Source organism: Echinops telfairi, unplaced genomic scaffold (genome assembly GCF_000313985.2).
Source record: "Echinops telfairi isolate 266 unplaced genomic scaffold, ASM31398v2 ScPeMD7_5592;HRSCAF=6446, whole genome shotgun sequence".
NCBI lineage: Eukaryota > Metazoa > Chordata > Mammalia > Afrosoricida > Tenrecidae > Echinops > Echinops telfairi.
In genome coordinates, this window is record NW_022109491.1 from 40,381,465 (window position 1) to 40,395,539 (window position 14,075).

At 41.6% G+C, this 14,075-nt stretch overlaps 1 protein-coding gene across 2 annotated transcripts in view; it reads right to left on the bottom strand.

Moving 5' to 3' along the window:
* Window positions 1-7,869: 7,869 nt before the first annotated feature.
* Window positions 7,870-14,075, bottom strand: part of TASP1 (taspase 1) — a 311,341-nt gene continuing 305,135 nt past the window's right edge. The window contains exon 14 of one of the 2 annotated variants that reach the window (XM_004698159.2): window positions 7,870-8,798. In XM_004698159.2, the coding sequence (XP_004698216.1) occupies window positions 8,712-8,798 (87 nt within the window). In that variant the 3' untranslated portion in view covers window positions 7,870-8,711. Of the gene's footprint in view, window positions 8,799-11,786; window positions 11,844-14,075 lie in introns of those variants that run through there. The other variant, XM_045295276.1, reaches the window with a different exon arrangement.

Consider the following 14,075-nt stretch of genomic DNA (forward strand, 5'->3'; position numbering starts at 1 on the left):
GATGCAAGGGAGTCTCCAGTGGCCTACTGATGTGCTTTGGGTCTCCACTCCGCACTCCCCCCATCATTCACTATGGTAAGATTATATGTAGATTCCTATCATCTGTTCCCCCTTTATAGCAGTGGACTCAATATTTGTCCTTTTGTGATCGGCTAACTTCACTTACTATTATGGTTTCCAGGGTTATCGGTGTCATGAGGTCTCTCATGGTTTCCTCACTGTTTTTATGGGATGCATAGTATTCCATTATGTGTATGTCCTAGGGCTTCTGTATCCATTTCTTCTACTGGTGGGAATTTGGCTGTTTCCGGCTCCTTGCTGCTATGAACTGTAGGTTCAGCAATTTTTAAGGGTGGTATCTCTGACCTAATCCAGCACTTTTCCCTTGTCACATAAGGAGATAGTAGACCCAGGAACTTAAGGTACTTATTTAATGCCACACAGGAGGTTTGTGGTAGTACTAAGACCAGCCTCTCAATTCACTGCACTTTTTACTGTAGCAAGCAGAATAATGGTTCTCAAAAATACTAACATCATAATCCCTTGAACACATAAGCAAAGATGTGAGAGAGATGGGGAAAGAGTAGATGATGTGGATACATCAGAAACATGTTGCTAGGAAGCAGTAGAGCATGTACAGGGATTCTTATTAGGGAGAACAACTGGTGACTTGAAGAACAGCCAAGAGGACAGGATGACTGAAGCAGAGAAAATGAAGGAGACAGAGGAAGGGGAATCTGAGTCACAATAAGGAGGTCCGAGGACTGTGGGTCAAGGCAAATTGGAAGGGCTTGATCTAAGGAGTGCCATTATCTGACTCATTCTAACTCCTGGTTATACCAGTGACCGTCAATACACATGAGTGGGAGCAGGAAGCCCAGTGAAGAGCCTATTGTGATCAATCAGGTAAAAATACCTCTGGATAGTCGTCGTGGAGATGGTGAGAAGTGACTGGATTCAGGATATATTTTAAAGAAGAGTCAATGTTGATTCACGGAGGAATTGGTTGTGGAGTATAAAAGAAGGAAAGATTCACGGAGTCTGTCGTATAAGGCGACCCTCCACGAACATTGCCTCTGGTGGTCATGTTCCCTATGTAATCAGCCGTTTTCTTGATTGTGAGCTGATCCAAGGGATCTGATTTAAACAATGAATATGGCAAAAATGATGTTGTACTACTTCTGGGCCTAGGTCATCAGACGGTATGGAAGCTTTCGCTTTTGTGCTCCTGGGGGATAAAGCCTCCCGTCTTGTACAACAAAGCACATGGAAAGACCATGTAGACAGAGCCGCGTCTGCACAGAGAAAGAAATCCAGTCCTAGTTGAATACAGGCACAAACTAGTGACTGACTACCAGCATGACCAACAGAGTGGAGCTGCAGAAAAATCACCTGTTTGCAGCACTGGGAGCAAATAAAATGGTTGCTGCATAAGCCAGGAACACTCAAACTTGGGGGAGTACTATGCAGTAATAGATTGCTGATAAAGATTGTCCCCAGAGTTTCGTTCTGAGCATCCAGAAGGAAGGAGCAACCATTAACCAGAATAAGGAAATTCACTAGTTGACAGGTTTAGGAAAGAACTTGTGAGAAAATTTCAACGGGGCTACTTGAAAAAAGAAAGTGTTACAATGAAATTTGCAAATGCCTGGAGTTGAAAAGATCACTCTCAGCATATCTCAAGTTGAAAGAACTGGGGGGGGGGGGAAATGTAAGCCTTGAGTGGCAATATTGAAGGACTTTCTGGGTAAAATATTGGATGATACAGGAAGCATTGAAAGAAGAAGGAAGGAATATAGAGTCTCTGTGCCCCAAAGAACTGGCTGACATTCAACCATGTCAGGGGCTACCATCTGAGCAAGAACTGATGATGCTGACAGAAGATGTGAATTAACAAAAACCAAGGCTCCAGGGATTGCTGGAAACCCTCACTCATCTATGGCAAGAAATTGGTAGGACAGCTACCAGGCCAACTTATTGAAATGATCCAAATTTGTCCCATTCCAAAGCAAGGTGACCCAACAGAGTGTGGAAATTATCGAACAATATCGTTAAAATCACATACAATTCACTGTAAAGAACACCCAAGTCCTCACAACTGAATCAACTGATGTCAGAAAAGACCGAAGCTATCAGGGATTTCATTTTGCTTGCAGCAACAATCAACCCCTTTGAAGTCAAGAAATCAAACAACCATGTTGCATTTGGCAAACATGCAGTGTCAGCCTGCTTGACAAGGTGGAGGGACAAAGATGGCACTTCGAAGGCTAAGGTGACCTAACCCAGTCTTTCCCGTGGCCTCCTGTGCATTTGAAAGCTGCATGAGTGACGGACAACTGTGGAACTGAATAATTTAAACAATAGCGTTGGTGATGAATATTGAAAGTACATGCACTGTCAGAAGGACAAACAAATCTGGTTTCGAAAAAGTACAGCCAGAATGCCCTTGGTAGGTGATGATGGACAGACCTCAGCTCATATGCTTTTGACATGTTACCAGGAGAACCAAGTTCCCGAAAGAGGCCATCATGCAGACTGAAGGAAAGGGTCAGCGCAAAATCAGAAGGCTTTCTACGGGATGGATTGACCCAGTGGCTGCAACAATGGAGTCACAGAACAGTTTGAGAATGGCCCAGGGTCGGACAGGGTTTCATTCCGTTGGACAGTGTTGCCACGAGTCGGGACCGATATGTCGGCACCCAGCAACAATAATGGTGAAAGACATGTTCATGAACATGGCTTCGTATACTGTTTATTGCCTGGATGTCTTCTTTAGTGAAGTAGCTACTCATGTCTTCTGTGCATTTTTATATTTATTTGTTTATTTTTCTTGCTATTGGTGGTAGTGCATTGAAGTTTTCTAAAAGGTGTGGTTATTTGTCTCTTGTTTGATACGTCATTGCCAATGCTTTCTCTAGTTTGTAGTTCTCTTTTGACTCTTTTGATGACGTGTTTTGAAGTTTTAATTTTTAGGTGATTCATTGGATAACTTTTGGAAGCAGATCACCAGGTCTTTATTTATAATCTGCCCTAGTCTGGATGCGCCACTGAAATCTTTGCAGCTCGGGTAACTGCTTATAGCAATTTCCAGCATTATAGCAACATGTAAGCTACAACAGTTCAAAAAACTGACAGATGGTGGTGGTGTTCTTTAGCTTCTTCTTATTCACTAACTTAAATGTGTTCATGTTTCCAGCAGTCATAAGCACATGCCTAGTAGCACAGATGTAAACTCTTCCTACCACTCTTTCATATGTGTGGCACATTCAGTCTTAACACTTTCACAACGTTCACTAGATGTTATGGGTCCAGATAGTTCCCCAGAAGCGTACAGCAAGAGAAGAGACATTAGGATAGTTAGGTTTTGTGACAATTTGACTGGACCAGGCTTCTCAGTAGTTTGCCAGTTGAGAACTTCTCCATGATGTGATCTAACATAATTAACTCCATGATGGGATATTTTGTGAGAAGCCAAGCAATGGTGGGGAGATTAGGGTAGAGTGCAGTCATCTCTTACTCATGTTACAACCCTAATGATGTTTCCTAGGAGATATGACCGACTTCATAGATAAGTAGACACTGTGGAAAGCTTCTTCACTTACTTCTTGCTTGCCAACGTCCTGTATCTGGCTCATTCACCTCTGAGTCTTTGGATTCGAGCCAATAGCCTGCAATATTGTCTGCTGACCCTAGGAGCCATCTGACCTGCTATTTGATCTGAGACCTTGGATTCATTGGATTCTGAGCTACAATCTCACCTGCGGGCCTTGAGATTCATTCACCTTTGCAGCCATCAACCTGTGGTCTTCCTGGCTTATCAGCTTCACAAGCTAGGTGGTACAGGCGAAACTTACTGTTTAATGGAGAAACTTTCAGCTTAACCTCTGACCCAAACGTGAATCAAATTGGATTTACCCTCTTCTACATTTAATGTAAACCATTTTGTTAATATAAATCAACCTCTCTCTCCATCCACCTATCTACCATCTACACACATGTGCACACACATATATATATGTATATATCAGCCTGGATGGCATAGTGGTTACATATTGGGTTGTTACCTTCAAGGATAGCAGTTTGAAAGATGAGGCTTTCTTCTCCCATAGAGAGTTGGTCTTGGAAACCCACAGGGACAGTATGGAAGCTTCCTATAGGGTTGCCATGAGCCAGAATTGACTCGTGGCAGTTTTTATATATACATACACACACATATATACATATACATGTGTATATATGTATATTGGTTTTGCTTCTCAAGAGAAACCAGCCTAAAAAAGACACCAATGTAATGAGCAGATTGGTGAATACACCCAACTAGGAAGAGGGTATAAGGACCACTAGGGCCTTATCATCAGGGGATGTGTCTTCCTTTGGAGTCACTTAGTAACAAGGGATTTGAGAGGCAACTAAATTTCTGAAGAACAATGAAACAAATATATACCTGAGAATTATCTCAACCAAAGCCCAAAAAAATGAATGTATTTATTCATCCAGTTTTAAAATGTCGCATGTTGAGGTTGGCTTCTGGGGTGTATATTAATTCCCTGGCCCTTCTGCTTTACTGTATACATAGCCAAAGCAGCTTTCCATGGTTGCAGACGCAGTTGCCGGGCACAGAGGTACAGATATTAGGAGCGGAGAGTTGTCTAAAGCATACTGAAATAGATAAAGACAAGATCGATTTCTCTGGACACCTACTCAGCAGACTCTCATTGGCTAAGACCTTTCCCCTGTGTCAAGGATACATTCAGCTAGGAGACAAATGGATGGTGACTGCCCTGTTCCACACTGTAATGGGTTACGAGACAAGTCTTATGATGGAACTATTGAGTAGTATTGAGTAGTACACGGTGGAATCAGCAGTGTGCAGAGAAGCACTGACATGATGTGTACAACTGCACATCTGGACATGAGTCTTATGAAAAACTTCAGCTCATGAGGCAGCATGTTCACTGTAATCAATTTTTGTATTAAGAACACATACAAAATGTATGTATCAAAAAAATTAGTGCATCCATCTCTATAAGTTTATATGTTAAAGAACTGTAAATGGTTGCCATAGGGATGTAGTTAAACTTTTTGCTTTTTTATTTTCTGATTTTTTTGGTGTTGGTGCAAACATGGACTGGTTTTTTAATAATACTACTCCCCACCAAAAAAGTAAGAAAGAAAAGCCCACCGAGTTGATTCTGATTCTTGTTGTTAGGTGCTGTCCAGTAGTTTCCACGTCTAGCAACTCCGGGTACAACACGAGGAGCCGTTCGGGTGGCATCCTCACGATTGTTCTTATGTTGGAGCCGATTGTTGCAGCTGTTGTGTCAATCCCTCTTGCCGAGTGTCTTCCTCTTTTCCACTTGCCCCTCTGCTCAATCAAGCATGATATCCTTGTCCAGGGATTTCTCTCTCTTGATAACATGTCTGAACTACCTGACACAAAGTCTTGCCTGCCTTGCTTCTAAGGATCAGTCTGGCTGTACCTCTTCCAACATAGATTGATGATTTGTCCTTCTGGCAGTCCATGGTACTTCCACAAATCTTTGCCAGCGCCCTAATTCAAATGCATCAATTCTCCTCGGGCCTTCCTTATTCAGTGTCTAACTTTCTTTTTTCTTTTTAATCATTTTATTGGGGACTCTTATAGCTCTTATCACAATCCGTACATACATCATCGAACGTTCATATGCCTATGAGGCAAGTGAAAATACCTTGACTTGGGTAAGGTGAACCTTAGTCCTCAAGCAACATCCTGGCTTTTCAACACTTTAAAGAGATCTTGTGCAGCATATTTACCCCATGCAATGTGTTGTTTGATTTCTTGACTGTTTCCATGAGCATTGATTGTGGATCCATGCAAGACAAAATCTTTGAATCATTTCTCCATTTATCAGTAAAATACCTACTGGTTCACTTGTGAGGATTTTTCGTTTTCTTTACATGGAGTTGTCATCCACACTGAAGGCTTGATCTTCATCAGCAAGTGCTCCAAGTCCTCCACGCATTCAGCAAGGTTGTGTCACCTGCATATTGCAGGTTCTTAATAAGCCCTCCTCCAATTTTGATGCCGCATTCTTCTTCATATAATACAGCTTCTTGGATTATCTGTTCAGCATACAGATTGAACAATGGTGAGGGGTTACCACCCTGATGTACCTTTCCTGGTTTTAAACCACGTAGTACTCCCTTGTTCTGGCCATACAACTGCCTTTGATTCATGTGGGTCCACATGAGCACAGTGAAGTGCTCTGGGATTCACCCATTAAGAGACGCCCCTGAAGACAGCCCTGGTGAAGCTGCTTCCAAAAGATCCGAGCCTTGAATTGAGCAGTTGTATTGTGCACATGACAGGTTCATCATGAACGGAGATGAGCTGTTGATGGAAATAACACTTTTCTGCTTTTCTGTGAAATGGAGTTGGTTCCTATCTGGCACATCCTTTATTCTGGGACCTGTTTGTGATCATCGGATCTTACAAAAAATCAAATATATTTTGTTTCCATGATTCTGAACATCAGCTTTGGTGGTTTTTTTTTTTTTTTTTTGCTTTTCTAAGCTTCTTGATATTCATTGACACATGAAAAATAAAGTCTTTGTAAAACTGGAGAACAATGTTTGACAAAGTGCTCTTAGAGAGACTTCACTCTTTTATACTGATCTGTTTCTAGACTTTCATAAAAGGAGTCTTTAACAAGCTCAAACTTGTAAATATGGATGGGAGACAAAAGATGAAAGAAATGCCATTCCTGGTGAAATATAGGTCAGAGTATTCTCAGACTCCAAAACGTCTTGATAGTTTTATATGATCCAGTCCAGTTCCTGGGGGTATGGGGGAACCCCCCCAAAAAAACAAAAACAAAAAACCCTGCCAACAGGTAACAGGTCTTTGAAATCTTTTGAAGCCAAAGGCTCCCCACCAGCCAGCCCATTTCTTACTAAGTCCTCAGTCTCATTAAGAATGAGAAACAGATACCATGGCACCAATCTGTCTAGGAGAGCACAGGGAGACAAATGTAATTGCCTGTATGAGCAATATAAATCAGCAATCCCCAATCATTCGTATTTACACCCACTCCATTTTGGTTGTCTTTCCTTTATAATTTGGCCATACATTGATGTCAAGTGTATAATTTCTTCTGGGGCTTTATCAGGTACTGCCCAGAACCATGATTATATGTTGCGGGAAACATCCTTCTCCTGAGCAAGTCTATCTTTAGTATCTTCTTGATAACTACTTCTTAAGTGTAAAATAAAAAAGAAAGGCTTGGTTTTCTGGTGTGCTCCATGTAGAAGCAAATTATAAACTGAAACCACTGCAGTTTTAGCCCCGAGTATACCTTTTAAAAGGGAAGCAACCTTATTCCTTTTTATTTTCAAAATATCCTCTTTTTCTTTTATAAAGGGAACAAGCTTCCCTTTTCAAATGCCATTTTTATCAAATTGCAAGAGAAATTTTAGGATCTCCAACTTTGCCAACTAGTCGATTCCACCGTACAGTCACCCTATATGGGGACTCGGAGGCTGTAAATCGTTATAGGAGTGGCTAGCAGGATCTTCCTCCCAGAGAGCTGGTGGTGACTTGGAACCGCCGACCTTGTGGTTAGCGGTACAATGAGTACTCAGAGATGCCAACAGGGCTTCTTGGGTACTGCCAGACCATCCACTATGTTCTGTGCTATCTACACTAACTACAGAGGGGAAAGACTGGATGTCAGACAACTAGAACAATAGCAGCATTAAGATGTATGATTTCTGGAAAGTTAACTTTACAAACAAGCGGGGGAAAAAAAAAAGCTCTCCATGATAGGCTTTGAAAGATAATTGATTAGTCTGCGACGAAAAGTCACGCAATACACCCAGTAAGATGCTTTTTATTTTTGTGCTTTCATGTTAAAAATATATTTGAACAAGAAACAAAGATAATATTGAATTTTTCCATAAACTTTGCTTTACTATTTACAGTGGTACATGGTAAACAAGTTGCACACAACTTCAAGACAGCATTGCTGCCTGCCCTCTTCATACACGCTGCATAATAAAGTACGGACAGTGCAAGGCGAGGCAGTACAAACTTCATCAACAAGACGATTCTTTTTAAAGGGTTCGGACCTAATTCTCTGCTCGATTGTTTCACTGAAACCATTCTTTGTTACAGAAAAAATGCCCCACAAGAGGGATGAGAACAGTTTAAGCCACCACAGGATACACTTAAACTGGGTAGTAAATTTTAAAAAAAGTATTACATATTACTATATTAAATGGAGCACTTCCCACTGTCCACTCATTTAAACAAGCAGAGTGATTCTTCCTTTGAGACACATTGACGACTGTTGGTACCTCTTTATGAAATCAAAACTGTTTCCTGCAACTTCAGGGTTTAATTGTAAACAGTTAAAGCACATATTTCATAGACAATATAATATCGCTTTTGTTTTAATTTACACAATCAGGAGTGACTGTTTCATCAAGGTAGAAGCAAGTGTACATGCTCTGTGCAAACACACACTCACACACGCAATCGCGTCCAGCCGCCAAAGGCCCACACATGTCACTACAAGCTAGCTACAGCAGCACTTGTGCCTTGGTGGTGCACAACAATTGTAAAAGGAAGTGTAAAAGGAGAAAGTGGAAGCATCCAACTAGAGTCGGAAAGCTCAGGAAGCCTGGGTTCCAAGATGCCTCTCAGATGTTCCTGCTTGGTCCAAAGGGTCCATTCACTGGGTCTCGAGGCGGCAGACCCCACCTTCAATTGCAACAGACTGCCCTGCTACCGCACCAGGAGGGAGTCTTGAAATATGGGTCTGCGGAGAAGGAGACACAGAGTGTTAGATGTCCCATTGTCCCATCAAGGCGGAAACAAGTACCAGAGCCTTAGAACTTCTCTTTGCTTCTGAGTTTCCACAAGCCATGATGATGGTGATGTTTAGGTAAGGTGACCAGATTTTAACATTGGTAAAGTGGGACAAAAGGAGGACACCAATGATAAAACTCATATCCTGGCGAAATAGCCGCATGGCAGCCGAAAATGTATACCCTAGCATGTCGTGCATTCTTTCCAAAAACCGGGACTTTTTTTAAAACGCCGCGGGACGTGGGAAAAAATGTAAAAAATTGGGACTGTCCCACCCAAAGCGGGACGCCTGGTCACCTTATGTTTAGGTACCAACAGATCTATTACAGAGCATCTGCTACATGACAGGCACAGAACTAGCGACTGGAGATAGGCGGTGACAAGTTTGCCAGGGCCCCTGATAGTACAGGACTTAGATTACACGCAGATCAGTTATGTTTCAGAATCATTACAGTTATCTTAAAACCAACGAATCATATCTATTTTGACTACTAAATAGTCAGGAAAATTACAAATACTTGATACATATTTACACCCCCAATTTCTCCCTTCAAGGATTTAAGGAACTTAGAGCACTTCAGACAAACTTGTAATAGAAAGTAAATGAGACAATGAAAGACAAGGGGGAGAGCTAGTAAACTAAGGAAAAGAGCAGACAAGGTAAAACGCAAACTTTAGTCTAAAGAGCTTTGTGCGCTTGTTCAAGGCAGGCTACTGTCCTCTCTCCCATCTTCTTAGTGCTCATTATCAGATCCGTGGTTCATGTGGTTAGAGAACAAAAGCTAACCGCCTCCTTACACAAGAGCAACCGTCCCTGTACAGAAGCCAGACAACATTTTCCTTGTGTACCTTCTTAAAGAGAGTATAGTGCATAGAGAGAAAAAACACTAAAGATAGCAATTAAACAACAAAGGGTTTCATAGAACTGAGTGTTGCAGCATCACTCCGGGGAGGCACGGCCAAAAGCCTGAAGTCAGTCAGAGCTGTTCCACAAGAGGTCAGGATGACGTCAGTCAGGAATTCCTTTTCCTGATGGTCTGGCTGAATCCAGTGGTCGATAAGTATCAGGAGATTCTAAGAGGAATAGAGGGACTTCATAACCTTCAGGGAATCCTCTCAGCTTCTGTGTCTGTCAACAGGCATAGACTGTAGTGGGTTCAAGTCCCCAGAGAGAGGTCATCAGATGTGGCTGGTAAATTGCCACCCCTTTCTGGAACCAAATCTGAAGCAAGCCATGCTTTAGATGGACTCACACGAAATGAATTGTTTGCAGCTTGAAATGTGAAGCGATCATGTTCTCTCCATCCAATTTGTCAAGTCCAATTAGAATAGCGGACCTAAGTAAACAATTTGGAAAGTTTGGAGAGTACAAAGTGTTCTCTGGGTACTAGTTCCGTGTGTGTGTGTGTGTGTGTGTGTGTGTGTGTGTGTACAAGCCAGGAAATGGTCTGTAACATCAGGGATGAGGTCAGTTGACTTTGTATTGCCATCGCTCACTCACGTCTCAAAAATACTTGTAGGCTTATACCAGCGGTTCTCAACCAGTGGGTCGTGACCCCTTTAGGGGTTGAATGACCCTTTCACAGGCGTCGCTCCATTCATAAAAGTAGCAAAATTACAGTTATGAAGTAGCAATGAAAATAGTTTTATGGTTGGGCGGGGGTGGGGGGGGCTGGTGGTCACCACCACAGGATGAACTGTATTAAAGGGTTGTAGCTTTAGGAAGGTTGAGAATCAATGGCTTACACAAATTAAATTACAGTCAGGCCACTAGGAACCATGCCTTAGAATCTGGATTCACATTGTATCTGATGTCCAAGCATGCACCTATTTTATCTTAGAACCCATGGCTCCTTTGTCTCTTGTGATGCTTCCTCTACCTAGAGGGAGAAGTGAGAGGGTAAAGGGTATTGTTTGTTTCTGCGACCCAGAAGCCCTTGTCACATCTGGCACATAAAACCCAAATCCCTTCATTTAGTGAGTGAGGTGTTGACAGGGTCACTTTTTCTGACTAACTATTGATTTAATTAACTAGCACCAGGTGAAATGTAACTGCCCCCACCCCAGGTAGCCACTCATTTTTTAAAAGTTCTTCTTCAAGCAAAAAGTGATCCCTGAGAGAATAAAAATCCCGGATCTCACTCATCACCGGATCACCTAGAGATGGGATAATCTAAGACTCAATCCATGATGCAGATTCCAATATGAGATAAGATCCAGTTCACTTAATAAACAGGTTTGAATTTTCCAATCAGGACAGTTCAAAAGTGGCTCATAGGAAAAGCCAATAGCATAGTCTCCCAGAGATTTGGACAGAACACTAGGGGGACTCCTGGCAGTCCTAGTGGTATATGTACAGAGAATAAATTACTTTTAAAAAAGAAGAGTTATTTACTCTATCCAAGCAGATGGCCTGTACCATGACCAGAGGAATAGTGGTCTGAAAGTAACCTACTTCTTGTTAACAAAAGAAAAATACCTATAAATTGAAGGAAAGAAGAAATTGCTGGTTTATGACCCAAGGTTTGCAAGAATGCAGACAATCACTCCACATTTACCTGTATTATCAACAAATCCAATGCCCCAAATTTAGGATAGAACATATAAATAAACGCAGTAGAGCCACAAGGTATCAAAGAGGCAGAAGAGAAAAGAAAAGGAGATTGTATAGATAATGATGTTCTTGAGATACTTATTACCAGTACTTGGGCAAAATATGGAAACATACACGTTGTTGTTAGGTTCTGTTGAATCAGTATGACTCATTGTAACACTATGAACCACGGAACACAACACGGTTAGGTCATGCGCGGTCCTCACAATTATGATATTTTAGCCCATTTTTGCGGTCACTTTGTCAACTGATATCCTCCAGGTAATCCTCTGCACATAGGTTTATATGAGCTAAAATGTTTACACTAAACTGCAATGCTCACCTAGACAAACGAGTTAGTCAGTTGAACATCTCAGGAACCCCTCTTCCCTACCTGAAAATCTAACGAAGGAGAGGATTTGTTAACAAGACACAAAATGATCTGAGTGTTGCAAAGAATTATGTGGTTAGTCATCTAAAAGTCAACACTTCATCAGTTTCATCCATCAACATGATCTTCTGATTCATCAGAAAACAATGACCTTAGTCTGAGAATTGCCAGAGTCACGGTACATTTGAAACTTTTCTGTGGAAATTTTGGTGGGAACATGAAATCACGCTAATAAATAGATATTCTTAAAAGCAAATATATATATTTTTAAATCATTTTATTGGGGGCTCGTAAAACTCATCACGATCCATATATATACACCCATTGTGTCAAGCACATTTGCACATTTGTTGCCCTCATCATTCTCAAAACATTTGTTTTCTACTTGAGAAAAGCAAATATCGTATGTGGGTATTTATCTCCAAAAATTCTTCTAGAGAAATGGGTTTGAATTTAGCTTGAGCCTAAAAATAAACCGCTTAAATCATGAACTTTCATGTCAGAGCTTAACAATACAATAAAACAATACAATAAAGTCCTATGGACTGTGCAGATGCTAAAGTATCCTATGTCGTGACGAGCTTAACATTCTTTACTCCCTTCCACTGAGTAGGCTGCTACAGAACAGTGTAGAACTGCCCATGGGTTTCTGAGAAAGTCTCATTGTTCTCCCACACAGCCACTGGTAGGCTTGAACCACCAACCTTGTGGTGAGCAGTCCAACCTCTTAAAATACCATCCTACCTGAGTATCCTAAGAACTTAATAAGAGACCCTTTAAAACTACTTAAATAGTACAGATTAATCCTCCATGTATTTTCATTGCAATTTGACTAGTAAGTAATAACATGAAAACTGTATGTAAAGAAGCAATAGACTAATTAATTTAGGCTCCTCTCCTTCCACTTTGTGCCTTATGCCCCACTTTTCTGTCTTGATAGACATGCTTCCGAGCCTCTGATAATTTTTCTTGCCCTTTCTCAAAAGGATGTTCTTGACTGGAACCCCCACGCAGCCTAGAAGCTCTGCTGTAGGCTCACAACACACTCACTTGCATATTTCTGCTACTGGGATATAAATATTGTATTTGGTTTTTATTTTTATATTCCAGGTCCCTGTAATTGAAAGTCACTTGGAGGCAAGAACTTGTTTAACACACACCCTTCTGCACTCCCAAAGTGCTTAACCCAAAAGGCACACTCTGACAGTGTTCACAAGTGACATGATCTCCCGACAAAGGTTATATGCATATGGACTGTCAAGTATTTTCACTAGTGTGGCCAATCAATTTGGTAAACGGGTCCATCAAACTAGTTTGGCATATTCAAGATTCTTTCAAAACAGATTGAAAATATAGATATTAGACTTCCAATTAATCACTCACTGCCATGGGGTTGATTCCAATTCACAGAAACCTTATAGGACCGGGTAGAATGGCCCCAGTGGGCTTCTGAGGCTTTACGTTTTTATGGGAGAAGAAAGCTTCATCTTTCTCCCATGTCGAAGCTGGTGGTTTCCAACTGATGACCTCACGGTTGAACCACTGCACAATCAAGGCTTCTTTCCAATAACCTGGAAGCCCCCACACACTACAGAAAGCTTCTAAAACAAAAGCGGAAAAACCCAACACTGAAGTCAAGTCGGGTACTCAGAATATTAGAAGAAAAAGATAGGAGCTAAGTGGATTGCATTAAGCAAATAATGACACTTTCACATTCCTGACGTTTGAAGGGTGGACAGAAAAAGGGACAAAACAGGTACATCAACCACACCCAGAGAAGGCTAGAGTGGGAGCCTAACCAGCCCTGATTCCCCAGTGGTCCAAAGTACTCAGAGTGAGTACAAGCCCATACTCTTGCAAGTCGACTGGGGCTACAAAGTCCTTAATGGACATTTTACTTTTCTTTTGGCATCTCTTCACCAAAACTACAGGGCTGACAATCAGGTGGGGCTGGTTCAATCCTTCAGTGCAGCCTGAGGCATGTGAGGGGGAGAAGGGGGAGGAGCGAGAGCTAGGCTATATGTGACTGAAGAGAAGCTCGCATAAATAGCTAAAAAGGGGCACCAGTCACACATCTCTTCCTATTCTTCAAGGGTGAAGGGAGACACTATGAAAATAGCATTATTTTTTTTAATTTTAGTTTTTATAAGAAATCCTGGTGGGGACTGAGCATGATAGTGGGACAGGAGGAGAATCAAGGGAAATAGAGGAAAGAGCTGGGAGGCAAAGGGCATTTATAGAGG